Source organism: Mugil cephalus, chromosome 6 (assembly GCF_022458985.1).
Source record: "Mugil cephalus isolate CIBA_MC_2020 chromosome 6, CIBA_Mcephalus_1.1, whole genome shotgun sequence".
In the NCBI taxonomy this organism is placed as follows: domain Eukaryota; kingdom Metazoa; phylum Chordata; class Actinopteri; order Mugiliformes; family Mugilidae; genus Mugil; species Mugil cephalus.
This window is the reverse complement of record NC_061775.1, coordinates 23096280-23122194: the sequence shown is the minus strand read 5'-3', so window position 1 is coordinate 23122194 and position 25915 is coordinate 23096280. Positions and strand designations below refer to the sequence as shown.

General features: G+C 41.4%; 2 protein-coding genes across 3 annotated transcripts in view; one reads left to right on the top strand and one right to left on the bottom strand.

The window, feature by feature from the left end:
• Positions 1-516: 516 nt before the first annotated feature.
• On the bottom strand, positions 517-13965 carry LOC125008805 (tyrosine-protein kinase ZAP-70). 2 transcript variants are annotated; one of them, XM_047586117.1, is made up of 13 exons: positions 13883-13965; positions 8928-9374; positions 7420-7580; positions 7172-7310; positions 6997-7075; positions 6858-6880; positions 6714-6768; positions 6027-6186; positions 5707-5913; positions 4178-4370; positions 3272-3412; positions 3076-3188; positions 517-1753 (listed from the first exon to the last, which is right to left on the bottom strand). In XM_047586117.1, exons 2-13 carry the CDS (start codon positions 9330-9332, stop codon positions 1642-1644), a joined length of 1788 nt encoding a protein of 595 aa, XP_047442073.1. In that variant the 5' UTR covers positions 9333-9374; positions 13883-13965; the 3' UTR covers positions 517-1641. The 2 variants fall into 2 exon arrangements, with proteins under 2 accessions (XP_047442073.1, XP_047442072.1); XM_047586116.1 differs by lacking the exon at positions 13883-13965 and adding an exon at positions 9544-13856.
• A 2788-nt stretch (positions 13966-16753) lies between these two features.
• Positions 16754-25915, top strand: part of adamts10 (ADAM metallopeptidase with thrombospondin type 1 motif, 10) — a 60746-nt gene continuing 51584 nt past the window's right edge. The window contains exons 1-2 of the mRNA XM_047587873.1: positions 16754-16923; positions 25144-25547. Coding sequence (XP_047443829.1) covers positions 25445-25547 — 103 coding nt within the window. The 5' untranslated portion in view covers positions 16754-16923; positions 25144-25444. The remainder of the gene's footprint in view (positions 16924-25143; positions 25548-25915) is intronic.

Below are 25915 nucleotides of genomic sequence, written 5' to 3'. Positions count from 1 at the left end.
CATAACACCGCCTATATCATCTATAAATTAGCATCAGTTTGACCAATGCTAGTAAATTTTCCATATTTATATACAGTCTATGCTTTAAACTGAAAAAAAACATCCACCCCAACTCTGTAAGTACAATTTAGCACAGTTTTGTTATATTTTAATTTTACTTAAAACCCTAAACCAATCTGAAATGCTTAAATATTCCGCAAGATTTATGTTTTAGCATGTCTATATTAAATATTCTAAATAGTTTGAATCATTTTAAAATATTTTCACTCACTTTTACATATAGGAAAACATATTTTATTTCTTTACTATATAATTTTAAGTAAAAGTTCATTACTGAGATTTCACAACCAGACTCCAATAAGCTCTGAATTTATGAATTTATTGCTGTTAATGCCCAAAGGAAATTCTGAATTTTAGGAGTGGGAAAAAAAAAAAGAAAAAAGAAAACTGCTCTGCTATTTATAGGAATAGCTTTGCACATTGGCAAAATCTTAAAACAATCAAAAACTGCTTGAATAATTTTTATTTTTTTATTTTTATTTAACTGCTAGTGCCTTTATTTCAAGCAGGAATATCCACACCCGTAACTTTAAACATGTAAGACAGTACAACGTGTGGGTCAAAGGGTTTATTTCCTGAAGACATTATTTTGAAGGCTAAATCACCAACTTCCGGGTGCCCTCCAGCGTTGCCTAGCAGGTCAGATGTACTTCCTATAAAATGTCACAGAGAGACAAGGGGAAAACCTGACTGGCCTTTTTTAAAAATTCACAGCAGTCACGCTAAACCACAATACAACACATTTAAAATTTCTGTCAAGAAAAAAAAAAAAAAGCAAAGAAAAGCAAACAGCGTTTTTAGCCCATAAATCTGTCAAGAGTTCTTTCAGATACACATTTCAACATATCAACAGAGAGTTCAGTTGAAAGGTTGACGTCAAGTTTTTGGCTTTGTCTTTACATAAAGTTTCCAATCCAGATGTGGTACTCTGCTCATGCACCCAGGCTATGTTTACAAGCCATTAATCTCACTTATTTTCTGCTACATGCTCGATAAAGTTACAGATTTTCCTTATTATTATTATTATTATTTAGGTTTCATATGGTTTTTGTGGTTCAGCTGTGAGAATAATTAATAATTACACCGTTACATTGTTATATACAGTCTAGTTTTTACACTCAACACTACCTCTGTGATAATGAACCCCACTAAACTCAGTTGTAACACTATAAATTATCAACCCATCGTTTTCCTTTTAGTTTCTTTGCCCTTTAAAAACAATAAATTGCTCCTAGGCAGCGGCGAATACAGTACTGTCCTTGCAAATCCCAAAATACAACAATGTAAAACGAAACTGTTCTTCAATGTGAAAACATTTAACATTCAAACTACGACGGACAGATAGAGATGCAACCTTACATGACTGACACACTTGAAGTCCAATTTACAAATGCACATTTATTGTCGCTGAGGTCCGTTGAGCTGTGTCGGTAGTCAAAGCTGGCCAGTGTGCACCGTTCATAAAACAGCCTTTGTCTTGGTTGTTTAACCCGGTGGTTGAAAGGACGCTTTGTGCAGCACTGAGACAGAATGTGCCTTTTTTTTTTTCTTTCTTTTTTTTTTTTTTGTGTGTGTGTCGGTCTACTTGGCAGCCTCGGCTGTAGCTTCCTCCACCAGGGCCTTGTTGGATAGGGAGTAATGGTAGGCCCTCATGGACTCCTCAACCTTCTTGAAGTCAGGACGGTCTTCGTGCCTGGAGAGCAGAGAGAAGAAGCGGTTTTTAAAAAGGGTCTGATTAATGGGATGTTACATCACAACATCCTCAAAGTGGGTGGTGTAGAGGGTTATGAATGCAACATTGTGTTACGCTCTTTGTAGATCTGTTGTAGTCTGGTGTTGGTAATTAAGGGTAAAGAAAATAGAGTCTTGAGAGAGAATTTTAGTTTTGCAACACGCCATTTGGATTTCATTATCGAGTGTGTTTCAACTGCAAACCTCTGCATGCAATTGGATTGGCCTTCAACCAATATTGTGTGACGCTTAACCTCAGGGGTGTCACACTCATTTTAGTTCATAGCCCAGTTTGATCTCAATGGGGCTGGATCAGTAACACAATAGTGTATTAATCTATAAATAATAACAACTCCAAATGCATCCATTTGTTATGGTGTGAAGAAGTACAAGTGCATTATGAAAATGTTTGCATTTAACGAACTGTACTATTAGAAAACATGAGTAACTGGACATTTGTTAAGAAAAACACTGTAATTTCTGTTTAGTTCTAGGCCATAGTGTTATGCTATGTTCACAATTCTTACTAAAACTGTGTGAATCCTAGGAATAGCAGTTATTTTTATAGGAAAAGTTGCAAACACATCCGCTGCTTTTTAGTTGTTTAAAGTTTGTGAAGGTTCTCAGTCATCCAGGTCATGGTAAGAAATTTCTACAAGTCCAGTTGCCTTTCTTCAAACGCCTTTCGAATACTTTAAAGTTATTTTGCTGTCATATTTTTTAAAGCATACCTAATAGCATTATGTTTCGCTGATCTGAAGGCAGCCATTTCGCTTTTTGGTTTCACCAAATCAGCTAAACCACCGAAACGACTGTTTCCGACCACTAACTTTTTATGGGAAGATGACTCTTAAGATTCACGTTCAAGAGCATCATGTTGTTAAATAATCTCCTCACACATGGTTGACAATATATGTTTTAAAGTTCCCCAATGGTCTGGCTGTAAATTTCAGTCTGTGTTTTTATGATGATATTTGTTTATTCATTCAAAAATTTAACACACCTTTATGTTGGTGCAACTAAATGAAACAATATCCAATTTAAAGGTCCAGGTTATAGTCCATCCAAAAAAAAAAAGCTTTAAAATATACAGTATAAGTAATTAGACTCAATGGTGTTGTCTTGTTGGGTGATTGTTGGGTCGATAACAAACTGTAGTTGTGTGAGTTTCGGCTGTGAACCACCTACAGATGTTTTCTAATAAAAACCTAAACTTAAAATCCAGTTGGTGAAAAAATGTATTTGCCTCTGATAAACATGATAAATATTTGATAAGTTTCTTACTTGTACGTCCAGCATTCATTCATCACCGTATACATTCGCTCCGGACAAGCAGACGGACACTCCATGCGGCCCCCGCCTTCGATGAATCGAATCACTTCGGGCCCTTTCATTTTCTAGAAAATAAATCATTTTGAATAAAGATATTGTTAATGTGTTTGATGACGCTTTGATAAAGTTCTACAGAAAATACCGTCACCTTGTACGGCTTCCCTCCGTAGGAAAACGCCTCCCACAAGGTGATGCCGAAACTCCACACGTCACTTTTACTGGAGAATTTGTGGTAGTTTATACATTCGGGGGCGTACCACTTCAGCGGCCATTTACCTGCAGTACGAGCCTGCGGATCACAAAATGTGTGACAATTAGCAGCATGTAAATAAAGCAGCAAACATCACTGTTTATCACTGATAATTTTAAAGCACATTATTAGCACAGAAAAGCTGCTGTGATTGTAAAAATAAGACTTTAAATGGACGCGTTTAAGAAAATACCTATTAAAAAGAGACAAACGAGCACTGGAACCACCAATTTGACAAAAGTTTTATGAAGAAACTCAATAATTGTATGAACCAAAGCCATGTCTGGCTCAGTATATGTCTTTCTTATTTCGCTTTATGTTGAATTTTGAGTTCATTTATGTCACATGTCCAAGTGCATGATTGTGTTAGGTAGACAAATATCATTTTAAAGCAGAGTAAAGATGTAGATTGTGCAGTACAGACTTTTGGTTATACACTATATTCATGCCTTTTACACTCACTGTCAGTTCATTAGGTACACTAGTGAAATAAAATGCTCTCTAATATAACAGCCCTGCACTAACAGTGCTTCTTCAACTGTGTGATAACTTTGGATTATGTAGATTGTGGTGCTTGTGGTGATGACTTCATTCCCTAAAGATGTTGGTCAGTGAAACAGTATAAAGAAAATCAATGGAGCGTTTAGCTTAACACTTTTTGGACGATAATACTTAAACAGTCTTTGTGCAGATCAGCAATTCCCAGGAAAGGAATCGATTTAAGATACACTATCTGTGTGCGCTCGCTGCAGCTCTGATAACCCTCACCACCCCCGGCTTTAGTGATTAAACGTGGCTCAGTACTCTGTAGTAGTTGTCGTCTGCTCCCAGCGCCTTGGAGAGGCCGAAGTCGCTGATTTTGGCAAACTGTGGGTTGACCAGCAGGACGTTGCGAGCGGCCAAATCTCTGTGTACGAAGTTCTTCTCCTCCAGATACTTCATCCCCATCGACACCTGGTGCATCAGGTTTACAATGTTCTCCACGGTTATGGTGTCCCTGTGGGGACAAAAATCAGGAGAAGGAAACAATATTCAGACTGGTGGATAGATTATGTCGCATGGCACCGGGTCCCCGCCGTCATAAATATGTTCGATAAATATTATTAGTGTTATTGAGAAATAATGAATAATTAAGCATCCGAAAAAGAAAAGTGTTTCTTGAATTACTCATGAGCATATGGTACTAAATCATTAAGTCACATTTCTTAAAAATCTACTGTCAGGGAAGCAGGTAAAATCACATCTCACCCATCTCACGGGTGTCATTGTTCACCCACAGCTTCCCCTGCTCACCTACCATCCTGTGATTATTATTTACTAAATTATGAAATGATAAAACTTTATGTCTGTCTACAGGAAATGCTGCTAGGTGTGAGACTAAAAAACAAAATGTTAATTTGAAGTTGGCACCTCAAGGAAGCATATACATTTGTAATTGCTTTCTTTTTCTTTTCAGAAAAAATGAGTCTCGCAAAATATCAGAAATACACTCAAAGTCATTTAAACCACGTCTCCATTGCTCTGGGCTGCTGCCTTGTGATTAGTTAATTAAATGTTTTTCATTAATGAGCAGTGGGAACTAATTAATTAACTGGGCGGTAGGTGAACGTGGTGCAGTTCTTGGTATTTCACAAATTGCTCGAGTGTCTTGTTGATGTCACAGGTCAGAAGATTATACTCAGACGTTTTTTTTCCAAGCTGACGTAAAGGCAACAGTAACTCAAGTAGCAGCTTATTACAACTGAGCTTAGATGCAGAACAGCAAATCTTTAATTGCAAAAGGAAACTGAGACAACTGGACAACACTAAGACTGAAAAAACGTCTCATTGTCTGGATTTCTGCCTCGACATTCGGATGGTAGAGCCAGAAAGTTGGTGTAAACGACATGAAGGGATATTTTTTTGGCACACATACGTTACTTCTGGACTGAAATGCCTTCCGATAAAACCAAGACCTAAAATAAACTTGAACATGACAATGAGTTCTCGGTTTCAGATCACACTTTGGGATGTGGTGGAACGTGAGATTTGCATCAAAGATTATCCCTTGTCGCTTTACTAATATGTTGGATTCATGTTAATGTGTGTTTAAAATTTTAATTTAAAAAAAAATATATATAAAAAAATGACAAGGTGTACCTAATAAAGTGGCCAGTTAGTGCATCTTTAGTTTTCATATATATTTCATATATTTCTCGCGGTCTCGAGATGTGGTCTGGAGGCGATGCTTGTTATTATTTCTTATTTCTTGATTTCTAATGTGAATAAAATTTGAAAGATATCTATGAGCTACATCTATAAATCAGAGATCTATCTATCCGACGTGCGCTCACTTTTTTGAGGAGAGGAATTTGTTGAGAGGCCCGGCACCGGCCATCTCCATGACCAGCATCAGACACTCGGCGTTGCACAGGCCGAGCATGCGGACGATGAAGGGGTTATCCAGCTGGTGCATGATCTCCGCCTCCCTCATCATCTCCTCCTTCACCAGCTTCTCGTTGTCGCTCTTCAGCATTTTGATGGCCACATCTATCTGACCCCTGAAAAAACAGAAAACAAACAAACAAAAAAAAAACGAGCGTGAGGCTCTGGGTTCAGCGTGCATGCAGCTTTGATTTGGACATTGATTCGTAAACTGTGGCGTCCTCCTCACGATTCTAACTTGAGGACTCCCTTCTTGACGCAGCCGAAGTTCCCGGAGCCGAGCTCCACCTCGTCCATCAGCAGCTGATCCCTCTTGATGTTGAACCTCTTGATGTCGTTGGGGTTGTGATACGGGTTGAATCCGCTGCAGTCCATGGGCAGGTCGCCAACTACAGAGGTTTTAAGAAAACTTTCCTTTACTTCTAAATTATTTTTGTCAGTCATTTCATTTCTATTAGTTATTTTTTTCATAGTACTGAGAAGTGTTTCAGGGAGACAAATTTCAATTTAAAAGCTGAACAGAAATGCTCTGGTGCTTTAATAATCCTTGTGACAAAATTAGTTTATTACCACTATTATTACTAATACCTGAGGGAAATAGGTACTTTTAAATTATACAAGATTTATTTTACGCCTGAAATTAGTGGTAATTTTTGAGACTATGACTTTCAAATCTAACATCATTATTTATTTAACACCAATATTGTGATATTTAACAACAATAAAAACAAATTGTTGTTGCATTTTTGGTGATTATATGTTTACAAAATACAAATAAAAAATAACCAAAGGGTATTTTATTGTCCTCTTTTGACACTCTTCTTGTCTTTTCTGCAAATTTTACACATGACGGGACAGGTTTTCAGATTATCTTGGGTGTAGTGAAATGTTTTCTGCTGCACTGTAGGCGACTGACCTCCAGGTGGCGGTGTGTACCTTGCACCCAGTCCTGCACTTGATACTTTCGGCCTCTGAAATAATTACATGAAGAGAAATCTCAGAGAATGGAAACATGCGCTGAGCTGAACTGTAGCAGCGTGTAGCAGTAGTGAGTACTCACATTTGAAGGAAGACTGGGCGTCTCTGAAAGGGGACGACACAGATTAGCGTTAAATGAACAGTCTCACTCAAGAATGTGGTGAAAGAAAGCGTTGACATGACAGACGAGAAAAAAGAAAAAAGGAAAAGATGTTCAGTACTTTCAGCCTTTCCGTTAACACACGCCTCCGTGAGAACAGTAACCAGGCCGTCAGGCTTCATCTTCAGGTATTCAACCAGCTGAGCAAGTGACAGAAAGTTAGATTTTTAACTTTAAACACTTCAGCTGCAGCGCGACTGAAATGAATGAAAGAAAACCCGTGATGGAGGAGCTACCTGCCAGATTGTGTCAAACTTCGTGCCGTCTGGCATCGACCATTTCCCTGATTTGTCTTGGAGGATCTGATAGTGGTAAACCGTCTTTCCGTACATCACGGAGAGAGCGAACGAATTCGCCTCGTCTCTGTCTCGCACTCTGAGGAAACAGAACAACGCTCTGACTGTGAATCTCCGGTAGCCGGTCGAGAAACTGGCAACAAAAGCAAACGGAGCAGGAGAGACATCACTCTGGAGGAGGAACTTACAGAAACTTGCCGTCGGGCTGCGCTCCGGAGTAAAGCCGCCTCTCGCCTTCTTGGCGGGTGAGTTTACCGTGATACCAAGACATCTTCTCATGCGCCGTAGTGGCGATCAGCTTCTCCAGCTGAGGAGCTTGGCTGATGATGGCCTGCTCCATGGCTTCTCCCTAAAAAAAAAAAAAGTTATATCTCGTTTTTTTTAATATATGCGGGTATACATCCCTCCATATATGGAAACGAAATGACACGGTGGATCCGAAAGAGGAGTGTCATCATTAAAATGTGTGAACATTGATCATCTTTCTGGCTTTTCTCACACGGGGGTGTTAAATGTTTTGGAAGGTGGTGCATGTGAGGCCTTTAATGTGAGACACACACACATACAGCTGGAGCTAGTTTGGCTGGTTTTAACTGGAGCCCAGTGACAAGAGGTTACTGGTCTCAGTGTGTGACCGGTAGCAGCTAAAGACAGATGTTAAGCTGAAAAAAGTGAAGTCTTTTGAGAGACGAGTCAAAAGGTGAGATCCCACCTCCCCCCCAAAAACAACTCATCCAGGAATTCAAGCAACAAAGCAACAAAGCTTCACCGGGTGGAGTAGTTTTCCTACACGTTTCCACCGGGGCGTATAAATAAAGATCATTTTATCTCTGAAAAAGATTTCTGATCATTTGGGAAAATTTGTCATTTGTCTGTGATCACTTCAACGACTTTCCGTTTAGATTTCACTTTCTACTGAGAGCCGACTGCTACAGCGTGTAATATGTAATATGGAAAGAGACTTCCCTAAAGACAGTTTCTGATCTCATATTCATTTGCTTGCATCTTTAAGCGTGGGCAGTCATTAAAACTAGCATTAAATCAACAATTACCCATTTACTTATAGAAAATTACATAGAGTCCAGAGTCCAATAATATATACGTGTACATATTTTCTTATATATTATTGGACTCACCATGTGCAGTAATGTCTGTGCAGTACCCCATATTCAATGTATTTATAGAGCAATAATAGGTTCACTTGTGGTATCACGTATTGATGCTTGTGTTCTTACTATAATTACCTACGTACTCTTACTTATTCTTATTTCCTACATTGCTCTTTGTTCTTAACACTGGTTCACTTTGAGTAGGAGCTGCTGTAATGTAAAGTACATAAAGTAATTCTGATTATAAAATGATAGGAAAAACATATATGAATGCGTTCGCATAATTTAAGTAAAAGTAGGATTAACACAGCAGGAAAATCTGCAAAGTTCTGCATTAAATAGGGCCATAAAAATTAAATACTGGTGTTTGTGAATGACTGTTATGACACATTTTTTACACCTTTACTGTAGAAAGGAGTTGAATTTGATTATTCTTATGTTACATAATCAGAATTCCACTTAATAATCAATTACAAGCAGCTCTCACAGATTTTTTTTAATTTTTTATATAGGCTGTAAACTATACAAATGTACAAATGTCGAGCTCTGCCTTTACTTTGACATCACCCAGCTCTCCGGAGCCTCACCTCCAGGTTCCAGGTCTGCTTCACGTACTCCCTCAGCATGTTTTCTCTCAGGCTGTCGAACACGCCGGCGCGTATCGGCGTCTCCGGGGCGCGCAGGCACGGTTTCCTCAGCGTGCACACCAGCCCGTCGGCGTCTTTGCTGTAAAACTCGCAGAGCTCCGCGGGGCCGCAGTGATTCTTCCCCCCTGCGATGCAGTAGGTCCCGTTGAGCTGCTTCTCCACGGTGTAATGGTGAAACTCCAGGTTCCACACGACGGACAGGACGTAGCCCCCCAGGCTGCGCAGGCACTGCCGCAGCAAGAAGAGGCCGTCGGCCATGCCGGCCAGCTTCAGGTGCTGCTCCGCGTCCAAGCGGCTGATGCTGCCGTAGTAGAAAGGCAGTTCGGCCGCCGGGTCGATGGACATGGTGAGACGTGGGAGAGTCAAGACGGATCTGGTCTTGAAGTCCTGGATGGAAGCGGTGAAGAAAAACGAGAGGGACAAAAAGAGGAGAATTATGACCTCTGACCTTTTCGTCTTTTAGTCTGCACCTCCTCCACACACAACACACAAGTAGAGCTTAAAAACTGACAGATATCAGTCCTACACACAATTTTCCAAAAACAGCGAACCTCACCTCTTCTTCTTCTTCTTCTTCTTCTTTCCCTCCAGCTGTGTCTCACCAGGACCAACAACGGACTTAACTGATCAGTGTTTCTTATTTCTTTTCTTTCTTTCTTTCAAGGATCTATTCAGTCGAGCCGTGAGGACTCACACGTCTGGATGAGAAATTTAACTTGAGGCACCTACACTTTAAGATTGCATGAAGCTTGCACATTAACACTGGTGTCAAAAGCCACAACAGGAAGTTGCAGTCCGCCCTCACAGCCTCCTTTCTCCAGCATGCCGCTCTTCCGTTGAGCAGGTGCTGCTTGGTTCTAGAGCATTCCCTCTGCTTTTGAAAATGTCTACATTTTCCCCCTTCGTGGGAAAATAAATGAACGCATAAAACATCTCGGGACAGATTTATCCCAGAACAACAATTCCCGAGGCGCACGGTGAGTTGCCGTGTCCGTTAGGATAGGACATCCGTGAAGAGGTGAAGACATTGAGATGAGATTAAAATCTTAACTGGTTCTCAGTGCAGTCTGGGACGGTTATGTGGCAGCAGCGAGAAAAGGCCCGTTTGAGTTAAAAGGAAAAATCGTAACACGTCACACACACCGACTCACAAAAAAAAAAAAGAAAAGAAAGAAAAAAAAGCGGAAAGGAAATAATCAGAATATACAGACATACGAGTATTGACTGTTGAGATTTTATGATAATCACGAAAGAAGAATTACACTAGCCAGGCTGTTATTCTCGGTTTTAAATCTTGATGAGGAACAATAAAGTAAAAATTATGCCTTCCTGTTTGACTTCTACTACTATCATTTGCATCAGTTTCCATCAGGTTGCATGTGTGCTTGCTTATAGGAAAAGCTCACCCTCTTCACAAAGGGAGATGAAAGCAAAGCTTTTTGCAAACAAAATGTGTCAAACCTCATCTTCCTGGCTACGTACATGCACAGCTGCCCACATCCACGGTGGACAACCGAGCTGAGACACTAGAGCTGCCACAAGAAGCGATGCTCCACTGTGGCCAGACCCCCGTGGCACCACAACAAAGACACACAATGCGGACACATGACACAATGCAGAGGCACAATGTTTCATAAACTGCATTTTTTTTTTACTGTAGTTTAATCAGAGCTGCTCAGGTTAAGACTTCCTGCTCCTTTACTCGTTTATATTCAAAATTCACTCTTTATTATGTCTCAGTGTGTTTTCTAAACCACCTGACAACACATTTTTAGTTTCGCCAAGATATTTAGGATTAGTAGATTCTAAGAAATATAAAAACTTTGCATCATCTTTGAGTGGGAAGAACAGGATCGCAAACAATGAAGTCCCAACACCCTCAAATTAGCGATTTTGAAGCTCGTTATTATTGATGGAATTTGTTACAAATGCATAAAAAAACAAGTTTCAACTGTAAAACTTGATAAAGTTTTGTACCTTGTCTACTTTTGTCCCGTGATTAGCTTCAGAATGAATGTATGGACCATTTGCTACTGCTAGATTTCAGACAAGGGCGTCCACTTATGAGGACAACGGGTCTAAATGAAGCACAACAAACTGCCACAAACCGAAAACATAATGTTCCCTTAAGAGGACGCGGGGTCTCAGGATATTTGATCACATAAGCGTTTAAATAAACTGTTCTCAAGCTAGAAAGTTAAATGTCAAAGATTTGTGACTGTGCTTTTAAGTTGGATAAGCAATGTGAAGATATTGATCAAAGCCCTGATAACGGATAGTCAGATATAATTTTAATAGATGTAAATAAATAACCCGCTGATTTTCTTTGCTTTGCACCAAAATTCAACATCTGTGATGTTACTAACAAACCGAAAGAGAAAGTGAATTTAATTACGAACCATCAAATTCCGTTTTAACGCACCATGATGAGCGCACGAGGCACGCAGCTGTAATTTATGACCGAACCAACTAAAATATCACAGAGTTTTCCAACTAAACTAAACATCAGAGCGTCCAACATCAGCGGCAGCCAGGCCTCGGCGTGCACGTACCTTTTAAAATACGACTTTTATGCTTTTTCTTTTTTTTTTTTTTTTTTCTACTTAGCTAGTATATCATGAACCTCAAACACAAAGAGTGGAGAGAGATGAGGTGACACATGACACAGTTCCTGAGCCAGCTTTGAACCCACATTGCTGTGTGGTATCTTTCATACTGCGTCTGGGACCCGAAGACACTCTTGACAGAAGGAAACTGGCAGTCTGCAGCGTATAAATCCCTCTTAATGTGCGCGGAATACTTTTGTAAATGAGGTGTTGCAGTGTAAGCAGACAGTGACCCTGTGAGAAGTGGAAAATGTCCTGTGAGTCACTCTTTTTCAACAAGTGTAGGAGTTCAGAAGCAACACACACACGCGGCAAAAAATCTACAGCCACGAAATGAAAGGTAATTAAATAAAAACCTGATTGTGTTTGTCGCCTGGTCAAACCTTTCTATTTAGAGTTAAGGTTCCAGGTTATCAATATTCCCGCCAGGGACGGAGAAGTTCCGCCAAGGCGTAAAGAACGGAATAGAAACCGGAAACAGGAGCTGACGTAATCTTTCTAAATGCTTCGTAGTCGCGAATTCTCTACTGCGTTGAAGACGTCGATGTTCAAGCTAGGCTAAAACGTGTGCGTAGGGACTCGTATGAACGTAACACATATTTAAAGAAGTGATAATAGCCATACGACAGAACAACAGGACATGTTTATAAGATAGATGGATAGTGTAAAGCTTACAATGCTCTGGTGTTTCAAATTAATGTGCTAGCGTGCTGGAAACGGACACTGGTTTGAGCGTTTGTGTACGTGCAGACTGTAAACTCTTTCTCAGATCACGTTGTTAACATTGGGGAGTGACGTTAATAAAAAAATGTAACGTAAAAGAGGATGTACATTGGTAAACAAGCATAAAATCACACAGGAACAAAGGCAACACTGAAACTCATTTGTTCAGAGACACGTTTCAGCTTTTCACTCGTTAGAGGCCGTCGGTTTGATCTGCCTCCCTAATAAGCTTTCCGTAGATTACGTGATTCACATTAAATCGAGAACATTCCCGAGATAACTGTTGAGCTCGTCGAGTTTTTAGGCCCTGATTATTTTGCTTGCGCTATCAGGAAGTTAGCTCGCAGTTATGTAAGCCCGGAGCATTCCTCCATACATACATCAGCGCACGGGGCTGTGTCGGGCCTACGACGACAGATAATGTGTCCTCTAAAGCCTCACACATGAAATTATTTTTCCCCCAGACCTTTTGTTATGGTGATGACTTATAAACGTCTCAGAATGTGGGCGGACTTGGATAAGAAGCTGATCTGCATATTAGATCAGAGGCCAAAACGTCCCAAATATCCTGTATCGGTGGAAACAACTGGCATTTACATAAACAGTTAACATGTGTTTCTCTCTGTTAAGATTCAGGTTGTATATACAATATATATAACATATATATATATATATATTGCAGATTAATTATAAAGAGATTTCTGGCACTTTTGGTCTGAATGTCATGTTCAAGCTGCGTGCTGTGAATTAACAAGCAGATTTAATACATAAAAGTCCTTGTATCTCCCATCCAGGCCAATAATGTGAAACTGCAGCTGGCCTGTCTTGCAGATATGCTTCAGTCCAGCACCAGAAATACATCCAGTAATTTTAAGAAAAGTTACAAGCGATAAAAGACACACACACACACACACACACATGGACGTCTTGTGTTAAAACCTGCCCATTTTTGGGTTTCTATTCCAAGGCTCAATGAAATTTTGCACATGAAATGGCCCCATTTCCAGGCCAGAACAACAATGCCTTGTCTTCACTATGGTACAAACATTGTTTTATTCTTTCTTTCTTTCTTTTTTTCTTTCTTTCTTTCTTTCTTTCTTTCTTTCTTTCTTTCTTTTTTTCGTTACAGCTCAATGGAACGGAAATAACAAAAATAAAAAATAAATACATGCACGTATTTAACGCTTTCTTTCACATTCAAAAGATCAGTAATAATGATATTAATACCACAGATTAGGAGGTTTACAGACTCCATCCGGATTGATAAAGAAAAACTGAAATATACATTATTACAAATACACACTTTTAAAATTCACTTTCAACTTTCAGGGCTAAACCATACGTAACATCAAGCCTCAGCGTGAGAAGATTTCAAGGTTTTAAGCGGTACTTTAGGGTTTTTGTTGAGAAATTGTATCACTGGGACTCAGTCATGCCTCGGGCCCAGTCTGAACCTAATCATATTATCCGCTATCCTATTATATCCTTTGTTTTTCACAAAGAAAATGAGCGTAATCTGCCAACATTGTAATGCTGTAATTGGATATAATGACAAAACCTACTTACGTTTCACAGCTTCACTGCTCGGCAGGGAGCTTGTTGTTGCATCAGAGACAAAGATGTATCTGTCGATCTAACAGCAGAGTAAAGTGCTGTGAAGAAGCGGGGATTTGAGACTATGAAACACACAAACCCACACGCACACAAAAAGCACACAGCGGCGTGCCTAAACACCACTCTGAACTCAGTTTCATTTACAGCATGAGGCTTTCCTCTGAACTATAACCAATATAAACCAATATGACCTGTTATTAAAGTATTTTTTTTAACATTTTGAGCGTTACACTTTTGTTTTTATATAATTATATTTTGAGTTATAAAGTGAGTCCCTTGAACCTTTAGCTACGATGCACTTAGCTTAGCACAATGTTTGGAAACAGGGGGAGGAAATCCTAGTGTAGCTCTGCCCAAAGCTAACAAAATCCAAGTTTATACAAACATGTCACATAAAAGTTTTCATAGGCTGGTGGTGGACTATTTATAAAATGCCCATAGATGGATTTTATTTTTATTTCTTTTGAATTTGTTTTTAGTGTGGTAAGCTAACCACACTAAGCTAGGCCAAATATGCCAAACTGGCTCTACTGAAACGTATCAAAACATGTCCTTGCACACCTCTAATGCTCCAATTAATAAGTTACCTCTAATTTATTTGGAAGAACAGATGCACCTGTGTTGTATAAAGCAGCTGCTAGTTGAGTATTGGCTTAGCATAGCCTAGGGGACTAATGCTAAATACTGGGGACCATCCAAAAAGCGCTATTATTTATTGCAAACCACTTTATTTTAAACCCAGCTATGCACTTAGGCAAAAAAAACGGTCCAAAGCAAAGACAAAACACCCAGGCAGAAACAGGGTGATGTGTTGTATGCCTCAGCTCAGTGCACTGAGGATGTACAGACTTGTACATTGGGGAAACCAAACAACCCGTCCACAAATGCATGTCCCAACAAAGGAGAGCCACTTCATCAGAGAACGACTAAACCTACACATGAAGGACAAAGGACACTCCCTTAAAGACTTCTAAATCTTAGCCAGAGAAGACAGATGGTTTGAGAGAGGAGTAACAGACGGAGAAACCTTCTCCAAACAGAAGAGGTGGACTGAGGTACGATCTGCCATCAATCAGCCTTAACTTGTACCCACAGAGTTCCCTATTTAAACCTCAAACTTCCCACCAGTCCCTTAGAATTAAAGAAGCTACTCGGATGAGACGTCTTCTCAAACTCAACAAGTCCACAGACCGGAGACTAAGGGGAAAAAGCCAGCGGTTACTTGGTTACTATAAAAGTGCCTTGTTAGGCAACAGGCGTAGACTTCAGAAAGTTACTCCCTCCAACCAAGAAATTGTCGAGGACCCCACCTAAAATGGTGAATTATGTTTTTTTTTAACTCTAATATAAACTGTAATTTATAGTTTAGTTGCATAGTGAGGTTTGGGTGCATTTGGCAGACTTGTAAAAACTCTGGCTAAGAGAGATGCGAAATCAATAATCAGCCAACCAGATCACATTTCGTCGGCCGAGTTTTTATTGCTGCCTTTCCGGTCGTGGCTATAATGCGCCCAACAGTAGCACAAATCGTTACTTAGGCTTAGACTTAGACAGATTTTAATGGTCCACAAGGGAAATTGCTTGGTCAGCTTGTTACAAAAAAAGAGCTGTTATACAGCTGGATAGAGTAAAAGTCTATCAGGGATCTGCTACTAAGCCTTTGAACACAAATCCAACTTATTTAAGATCTATTTATGTACTGAATCTACTCATACATGGGATTTATTTGCTTATTGGATTTTTACTACTGGTTTTATTGATCTTAACGAGCACTGATTTGTTTTATATTTTATTGATTGACTGTGTATGGGTTGGAATGCATGTGGAAAGGCTGCATATGAACTGGCCTGTTGGGATAAATTACGTTCTCTGAACTCTTTTCAGTGCAAGCGAAAGGCTAAAGAATGGTATCAATTCACTAAAGGAAGAAATTGAAATATACTCTTAACTAGTCTCTTTGTAGAGCATACTTTTTATTGATATTATATAACATATCATACTGACTACATAGTACAGTGAAGCTAAATTACTTTTTCTGCCCTAATTTTTATGTGACTAACTGTCTCCGTAAAGAATAACCTCACACACAGACGTGCACCTGTGCAATACACAGACACACACACAGCACCAAACCAATGAACGGGGTAATAGTGACACTCCGACCCCTACACCACACGCTCTCTACCCCCACCTCACCGGCTGCAGCTGCTTCCTTAGAATCGTAGATCTGGCAGCCAGTCAGCAGGATCCCACTGAATCAAGTCTTCCACAAAGAGGCAAAACTGAACCGGGGGAGGAAAACGTGTTCCTCCAAAATAAAAGCATGTACCTTAACCTTCCGTTTTTCAGGTGATTTTTAAAACCGACTGGGTGCACTGTTTTTAGATTTGAGGGTGTTGCATGTGCATGTGCAAAGAAAAAAATAAAATAAAAGTGACCAAACTGAATTGTGTCGTGCATGGCATCATGGTGTAAAATAGGAATTCATTTATTTTTTTTATTTATTCAGATCCAGTCAATATTTTTGTGTTTTCTGCACGAAATATAAGTAACAGGTGCAACAAAAAGCAAATCGAGCAATTAATTGCCTAAAATGCCAAGAAGTGTGTGCAAAACACACATCGGCAATGGTTGTTATTACAGGTTGGAGTGTGTATTTTACATCAAAGGTCTTACAGATCTAGATCGTAAAGTGACTGAATTTTGTTGTGCAGCCAACTGCTGCAAACGTTTTATTTTGACAGTCCCAACCACAGGACGTTTCCCTTTTTTTTTTCTCTCTTCTCCCGCATCAAACTTGACTCTAAACTGCAGCTCTCTGGGTCTGGAAGTGGGAGCTGTTGAGTCTCCTCAGTGCACCGCCGGCGCCGCCTCCTCTCCGCTCCTCTCCGCTCCGCTGCTGCCGCCGCCGCCGCTGCTGCTGCTGCTGCTGCTGAGGACAGAGGACAGAGGACAGACCTGCAGCGGAAACTTCTGCAAAAGGAGACACGAAGGTAGGACCGCTGGCCCGGCTGCGTAGCCCTAATCTCCCTCCGCTTTCATGCACAGCTCTGGAAGAAAACGCTCCTGACATGATGCTGGGCAGGAGGCTGTTCTCAAAAACTCCTTCCTCCAGAAATGTGCCTGCAGAGAATGTCGCCCCAGTTTAGTCTTTTTAGTTGGGCTGTAATAAGATCATTTGATGCACCTGTGTGGACTTTTAATGCTGCCCTCTGTGGCCTTTGTTGTTGCTCCTAAATTCTTACTACGTTTCTCCTCAAGAGCTCCTCTGCTTACGGTTCAGATCTCCTCATTGGCTGATGACAGGGAAGTCAGTGTGTGTGTGTGTGTGTGTGTGTGTGTGTGTGTGTGTGTGTGTGTGTGTGTGTGTGCCGGTGAATGGATGATGTGGCTGTCAGCAGACATCAGGTACACTAAGTGGAGTGTGGTGGGATTGAGTCTTCCCTGTTTCCCCTTCCTGCAAACTCTGAAATCAGAAAATGCTACTGCACAGATGTGCAGTTTAAGTGGCCATAGGACATGTAGATGCATGCGTGCTAGTTTGTGGTCTTTCAATGAAATGACGATTGATGAGTCATTTAATCTGCTGCCTTTGCAGAAATCTGCTTTGTTTATTGTGCGTGCATTATGCATGCAGTGGTGGTCTTTTTTGAAATTGATCCAGATATACTGTGTTATGTTTTTTTTAAGTTCTGGTAATATAAAGTCCTTTAATTTATGTGGCACTGAAAGCAAACTCGTTTACGTTAACATTAACAGAGGAATTATGTTTAAACAGAATCAAAATATGGCGAATTTCTGTGAATGCCTAATTGTGCACCCTTTTCCAAACCCACACTCAAGTTTGATTTGCATTGCATCAAGTATTTGCGTGAATTAAAGTCTCTTTCAATGATAGATAATTTATTTTTTTGTCCAATAATGACAGACATTAGTTCTCATACCCCATCAGATATTGAAGATTTGCATCTTCTATCTGTGTTGTGTGTCAGCGTTGGTCGTCTGGGTGTCGGCAGTCCTAAAGCAGATTAAGAATATGCACAGACACGAATATGATAAAAGAGCAGAAAGAGAAAATCTTCCACTTCCATCTGTGCTCTGTTCCCAGTGCCGCTGGCTGACTCACTTGGTGTCGAGTCAGCTCTCTCTCTCACTAAATATTGTTTCAGACTCGAGAGGCACATTTTCAGAGTGAGGGGAGCACATCCGAGGTTCTCCGGCCTGTTTATGTTCCCACTTTTCATCTGCACACTGTTTATTTGGGGGAATTGGGAAAGGAATGCCTGCCTCTTTCTCTTTCTGTCTTTGTACCAGACAGAGAGTTTAGTCTGAGATATATCCCCCGGTCCTTTCTATCACCTGTTCATGGTTTCACATGGAGACCTGATTCCTGAACCTTTTTCCTTTTTCTTTTTCCTTTTTTTTTTTCTCTATTTCCCCCGTTGAGGGAGCAGTTGCTGCTGAGGCAGACTGAAACGCTCCGTCTGACTTGTGACATTCGTCTTACGAGCCATTTGATCCCACAGCCTCACGGTCTTATTAGAAAAGAGAAGCCGCGCTGCCAGTTTAATGAAATAATAAACTGCACCTAAAGCTGATTCATGAGCTACTCCCTGATCAAAGAGGAGACAGTGTGTGTGAAAGAGGGAGAGAGGGGGAGTGTTCAACTTGAAGCTAAGCTGAGGGACACTTAGCATCTGTTCGCTGCACACAGACTTTACTTTGAGCCGGTCATATGGCTTTGATTAGCGTGCTAGTTTTCGGATAGCTCCACTCTCCCTGGCAACAGTTAGAGACAAGGACAGCATAGTTAGCTCCAGTATTTAAAAGAGAAAAAAAAAAAAAGCCTTCACTGTATCACTGTACATCCCTCACAGCACAAGGAAAGTGGCGCACGCTACAAGACGACAATATGAAAAAAGCGACGTGTCAAAATGCTCCAGGGTCCACTGGCTTGATTACAAATTTCGCCCACCCTTAAATTCCCACCTAATTATCCCGAGTGGTCCAACTTTTCTCTTTGCACTCTTGTTAACAACAACTCCTTTCTTCCCGGCTCCTTTTTTTTTTTTTTTTTCCTCCTCTTTTTTTGCAAATTGTGATAGCAGTTTGGAAGCTGTGTGGCCCGTCTGCAGCTCGGACCGCTTTCCCCACTTGGCCCTCGTTTTTTTTTTTTTGCTATACGCTCGATATTCGCCGCTCATCCAAGCCAAACACAGAGCCGAGAGTCGGTGTATGTGCTCGCTTGGCCCGCTGACAAACATACGTTTTTTATTTTTCCAAAAGTGATACAGCCCAGAGGGAAAGTTTTGCACAACAGACCGCAGAAGATGTACAACGCCATCACCTCTGCGAGACAGCTTACTCTCAATTTAGCTTTATTTCTGTGTGGTTTATAATGGGGTAATAATTTACCAGGAAAGCCGTGCAAGGCGGTGCATGCATGTTGTTGTGTGGGGATTTTTTTTTTTTTTTTTTTTTGGAAGGCTGTCCACAAATCTTTTTTAAAGGAGCTTTACTTTAAAAGCAACAAGGGACAGCGCTGGTGGGGGTCATATCCCTCCCACTCTCTCTGCTTTAAATAAACAATAGAAGAGTTAGTGGTAATGAAAAGCACTTGATATCAAGCTGCAAGTTTAATAACCCCACAATAAATCGAGAGCGGGAGCAGAAGAAGTAATGAAAATGGAGGGGAGTTTGGCTTGTGCAGGAAATAACTGGGAGAAGGCCGGAGGGAGGGGAACAGAGAAAGACTTTTAGTTGTTCCACATATGAGGGAAGCTGCAACGGTACAAAGACCCCTCAGTGTTTTTAAAGCAAGCTCTCTTTTTTACTGTACCTGCCCTTTGCTGTTTGAAATGAAACGGGAGGGACATTAAGGCTCTTTTCGGCTCATTCCTGCACACTCAGTTTAAAGTATTAACACTCAAGAATGGCTCTCCCAGCTGGCTTGAATAGCTTACACTCTCGCTGTCTCTCCTTCTTTCCCCCTCGGGTTTTGCACTTGTTTTTTTTCCTCTTCTTTTCAGGAGGCAACTTGTTCCCCCTGCTCTCGTCACCAAAAGGTTTCCCATCTGCCTCCGATTACCTTTGGCTGCAGTTGGTTAGCCGCCAGCCATCTGGGCCAGTGTGGCGTCTCCGCTCGCTCTTCTCTCCCCAGACGGCTCTGAGGGAGGGATGGATGGGAGGGGAGGGGAGGGCAGGGGAGGGGAGGGGAGGGCTGGGAGAGATTGGGGGAGGCTGGGACAAGAGTGAACTGGGTGGGCAGACTTTACTGGAGGATAGCAAGGGTTGGGTTTTAGCTGACACTGCAATCTGTATTCCGGAAACTCACGTCAAAGAGAAGGGCACCCGTGAATATGGGACTGGTCTGTTTTTGTAATGGGTACTCTGGGTCTGAAGAAGTCATTTTTCTTTATTATTACAGAGCAGACTTGATCTATGTTGGTCTCAAATTTGAAAAAAAAAAAAAACTTAGAAAGCAGTAGTGCTCAACTGAGAAGGATCTTGGAGTTTATTTATAGAGCACGACAGCCAAATTAGCAACGTGGAAAATCAACAAAATTCCTTTCGCCAAGATTTAAATTTGTGGTGTCTGGCTGAACTGTTACCTCCCAGTGATCATCTGCATGCAGCCTCACAAACTCTCTAGTCTGTCAAGTCTTTACCTAGTCTTTATCGAGTCTTTTTCTTACTCTTTATCCTTAATTATCCTGAAAATGGCCTTGTGCATCTACTATATGCAGACGATACACATCTGTCCAGGTGTGTCATTATACGCCATTTATAAAAATGAGTGAACAGGATAGAATAAAACCTTTTGTCCCGTGAATCATCTTTGGTTGAGTCAAAGAAATGGAAGGGTGTGGGGTTAGAAACCAGACCTCTAGCCTCTGCTTGAGACTACATTAGTCACCTCTAGCGTAACTCATTTGGATATTAGACTTAAATTGTTAAAAAATGCAATCAAGCCACAACCTCTAGGGAAAGCGTAGAAGTGCCAAAACCTGCAGAACATTAAAGTCACTTGAGGGTGGCTTCAAAATCAACTTTACAGCAGAAATAAACATGTGTTTAGTCTCTATAGTCATATTTCCCTATTGGTGACAATGCACAGGGGATGCATTTTTGGTAAAACTCTCCTTTTTAATTGACATCGAGCCTTAACGTTATTCATTGTTAGAGGCCTGACAGGTGGGTTTCGTCGCACGCTGCAAGCAGCCAGCCAAGACATAACCCACCTGCCTCTGCTCCACCTCTCTGAGCATTTTTAGAGTAGCCATGAGTTATGCAGAGTCTGCCAAGATGGCAGGAGCCGGAGCCACAACACCGAGCTTGAAAACTGATCTCTGGTAAATCAAATAGGTGAAGAGGGTTTATCCTCATTTAAACCTTTTACATATAGTCACTGGTGCAATGTAAAGGTGCGTGTGCAGTACTTTTTTAGAATCAGATTTCCAAATATGTCTCCAGTTCAAAGCACACGTCACACAATATTTTACAATTTCATCTTTGTCATTATCTATTTGAACACATCCTCTACTGGGTCACAGGAGGGCAGGAGTCTGTCCCAACTGCCTTTAGGATGTACACTCTTGACAAGTGGCCGGTCTGTCACAGGGCTCACACAGAAAAATAAAGAACCATTCACACTCACATACACGCCTATAGTCGAATTAGTATCGCCAATTAACCTGGCACAGTTGTGTGAGGAAGCCAGAGCTCACAGAGAAAACCCAAACAAAACAACACTGGGACTAACCACAACTACTCTACAACTTACTTTGCCCAAAAAGCTTCACCTCAGACCTACACAGACTGAGCCCGAATGCCACAGAACACACTCTGAAACATTTCCCGGGACAAGGATTTGGCCCAAGACACTTGGGCTCACTCATTTCCCGTTAATTTCCTTTAGTAAACACTCTTTGCCTAATAACTCCACAAGTAAAGCTCCGAGACACTTGCAACCACGATCTGCCAGCCGTGATTCCAACGCTGCCACTCTGCCACCTTTCTCTTGCAAAGAAACCAAAACCTTACCGAGTAAAATGCCGGTATCTCTGGAGGCAAATCTTCTGACTGCTGGGTGCCACCGCGGGAGGTCGGTGTCCCAATTTGAAGTTCTGATGCAGAGCAGAACTGTAAAATGTCTTAGTATGTAAAAGAAAGTTGAGTGATCCATATCATCATTGGTATCACAGTGTTTTTCTTCGTGTATAATCATGTTCACAGCATTTTCTACTGGTTGTGAGAGGAATTAATGTAGTAGATTGACTGAGGATGGACTATTTTACTGTGATGATGAGTAAATATTGCAGAATAATCCCACACTAGTAGCAAAACATGTTTACATGGCTCCATGTTAGCACCAACTACTGATGAAAAACAAAGAATTAAATGTAGATGAAATGAAGAAACAGGGACAAATACAGTTTCATTTATTTTAACATATTTATTCATATTTGAAGATATTTAATGTCTGTTATGCCTGTAATGTCAATAGCAAAGCTACCGTAATAACTGTAGTCTGTGCGCAACCTTTTTTATTCCCTCATTTATAAAAAGCTAAAATTGGGCACAGATTTAGCCGGGGGACAGGTCAACCAAACCGGCACCTTTTTATGCCACAAGTCGTCTCATTCTGCCGCTTCATTTTTCTGACTTTTCCATCTCCACCACACGTCACAGTGAAACCATGCGTGTTTATTAGAAGCTACATTGAAAATGATCTGAAACAGTTTCTTGTGGTGCAGGATTCCTAACGCTGTGTAATCAAATACACTGGTATATTAAAAATTCATATCATAACCAAAAAAAAAAAAATATATACAGTGGGGGAAATAAGTATTTGATCCCCTGCTGAATTTGTAAGTTTGCCCACTTCCATAGAAATGATCAGACTCTGGTTTTTATGGTTGTTTACTGGTTATGGGTATAGACAGAATATCAGTCGAAAATGCATAAAAAACACACAATCTAAAAGTTATAAATTGTTATGTATTTTATTAAGGGAAATAAGTATTTGATCCCAAGCACAACACAAGTCAGTACTTTGTAGAGAAACCTTTGTTGGCAAGCACAGCGATGAGACGTTTCTTGTAGTTGGTCACCAGGTTTGCACACAGCGCAGGAGGGATTTTGGCCCATTCATCTTTACAGACAGTCTCTAAATCCTTCAAGTTTCTTGGCTGCCTCTTGGAAACTCGGAGCTTCAGCTCCCTCCACAGGTTTTCGATCGGGTTAAGGTCTGGAGACTGACTAGGCCACTCCATGACCTTAATATGCTTCTTCTTGAGCCACTCCTTTGTTGTCCTGGCAGTATGTTTTGGGTCATTGTCATGTTGGAAAACCCACCCACGAGGCATCTTCAGTGTTCTTGCTGAGGAAAGAAGGTTTTTGTCCAAGATGTTACAGTACATGGCTGCATTCATTGGCCCCATAATGCGGTGAAGTTGCCCTGTACCCTTTGCTGAAAAACAGCCCCAAAACATGATGTTTCCACCTCCATGCTTAACCGTGGGTATGGTGTTCTTTGGGTCATACTCATGTTTTTTCATCCTCCAAACACGGCGGGTCGAGTTAATGCCAAATAGCTCAACTTTGGTTTCGTCAGACCACAGCACTTTCTCCCAAGCCTTCTCTGAGTCATTTAGATGTTCACTGGCAAACTTAAGGCGGGCCTGTACATGTGCCTTCTTGAGCAGGGGGACCTTGCGGGCACTGCAAGAGTTCAATCCATAACGGTGCAGTGTGTTGCCAACTGTTTTCTTGGTGACGGAGGTCCCAACTGCTTCCAGATCATTAACAAGCTCCTGCCGTGTTGTTTTAGGCTGCTCCCTCACCTTTCTCATCATCATCCTCACTCCATGAGGCGAGATTTTGCGGGGAGCTCCAGACCGAGGACAGTTGATGGTCCTTTTATGGGTCTTCCACTTGCGAATAATGGCACCAATAGTTGTCACCTTCTCACCAAGCCTTTTGCTGATGGTTTTGTAACCTATACCAGCCTTGTGCAGGTCTACAATCTTGTCCCTGACATCTTTTGACAGCTCTTTGGTCTTGCCCATGGTGCTGTAGAAGTTGGAATGTAAGAAACTGATTCTTAGAGCAGGTGTGCTTTATATACATGACGAGTTAAGATCAGGAGTATTGGTAATTAGTTGACTGAGCACAGCTGTGTGCCACATGCGCACCAGCCAATCTGTAGGAGCCTGAATTCTAAGTGAATTGTTGGGGATCAAATACTTATTTCCCTTAATAAAATACATAACAATTTATAACTTTTAGATTGTGTGTTTTTTATGCATTTTCGACTGACATTCTGTCTATACCCATAACCAGTAAACAACCATAAAAACCAGAGTCTGATCATTTCTATGGAAGTGGGCAAACATACAAATTCAGCAGGGGATCAAATACTTATTTCCCCCACTGTATATCAGTATTCTGTATGAACCGTCCAGCCCTATGATGATATATTGTAATACCCTCAGTGTCAGTCAAGGTATAATTATCATAGCTTTGTCTCAAATGTTAAAAAAACACAAAACAAAAAGCTCCATACAGGCACACATACATCAGTCAGCTACGCAGGACGACGGCCAATTAGTAAGCAGTGCAGCCAGTCAGGCCGCCTGCCAACAAATCACTCAGCCATACAACCAACCACCAGAGTCAGCCAGCACAGCGGTGATGGCAACCTGCTGCTCCTCTCAAATTGGCTCATTTTACCCCCAGACCCTCTGACATAATACCCACTTCAAGCCCCGTTTGAGCATTAAGCACTGCTTCTTTTTTTTTTTTTTTTTTTTACAAGATCAATGGCTTCCTTTGTGTTTGAACTCCTTCCGGTGGGCAGGCGGCTCAAAGTGCGGGTCCTCGGGGGGGGCCTCAGGTTGTTGTCCCTGGTCATCAGAGTGAAAGGCCGTGCGCTTGCCCCTGGCTAAAGCCAAGATTGATTATCTGGAGGAACAATAACAGGACCGGGGAAGTCCTTGAGTATGAACTGGGTAGATTTGTCTCGTTAGACTGGGAACTGCACGGGTCAATGGGATCTCATGCTCTCCCTCTCTCTCTCTCTCTCGGTCTGTGTTTCACGATGTCTCCCTCGTTCCTCCCTCCTCTTTGAGCCTAAATCTGTCCGTCCCCTCCCTTTCACTCCCTTTTCCGGGCCTTCCTCCTGTAGTTACTGAACAGTTTCTTTCCCACAGGGCAGCCGAGAGGAGTGTGTGCATAAAAGCCCGCCCCGCTGAGCCCCTTGAGACGTCCGGCCAGGTGTTTTCTACCGTCTATGAGGACTCCTCTCCGCTCGCCATCGCCACTCGCCGACCGACCGCTCGCGCTGCAGTAGGTGCTGCTGACTCAGCTCTTCCTGCAGCCATGGCCCGACAGAGCGCTGAGCTGTCCCACTGCTAGGCGACGGGGCATCCGAGAGGGCAGGAGACATGTTGGGACAGAGGCCCGGGGACCACTGCACTGAATTCTGTTACTATAGCAACTACTGTAGTAACCATGGAGATGCTACGGAGGACTGGTCTGGTCTGCACTGTCATGGTCGTCATGGTTGCCACCGAGGTCGCAGGAGGTCACAGGGATGAGTTTGGCCAGTCACAAGGTGAGTGTGTAGATGAAACAGTGATTTCTACCTGTTTGAACAATTTAAGAGGAGACACAAATTTAAAAATATTAAATTCAGTTTATATCAGAACATATTCACATAAATTGGGTTTGGGTTTTATTTAACCACTCTTTTCACAACAGGGACTATATTCAGTCTTTTCTTATTTTTTAAATTCAGTTTTTATTGAGGGGAGATTTCAGTACAAACAATACAAATATACATCTCCATGCCTGGTTGTGTTATTTGACAAAAACTGCAAAACTACTCGACATATGTCTCTGTTCAAAATTAATCCACACACATTTTTATATCGCATTTATACGGCTAATGGCACATGATGGATTAAAAGAAGAAATAAATAA

What these genes read in the sequence shown, in the direction of transcription:
- LOC125008805 (XM_047586117.1), bottom strand. Translation starts at nt 9,332, where the DNA reads ATGTCCATCGACCCGGCGGCCGAACTGCCTTTCTACTACGGCAGCATC. An exon ending in AGTTTGACACAATCTGGCAG is followed by an intron (nt 7,076 to 7,171) that starts GTAGCTCCTCCA and finishes TCACTTGCTCAG; the next exon opens with CTGGTTGAATACCTGAAGAT. An exon ending in ACGGAGGGAAGCCGTACAAG is followed by an intron (nt 3,189 to 3,271) that starts GTGACGGTATTT and finishes TTTATTTTCTAG; the next exon opens with AAAATGAAAGGGCCCGAAGT.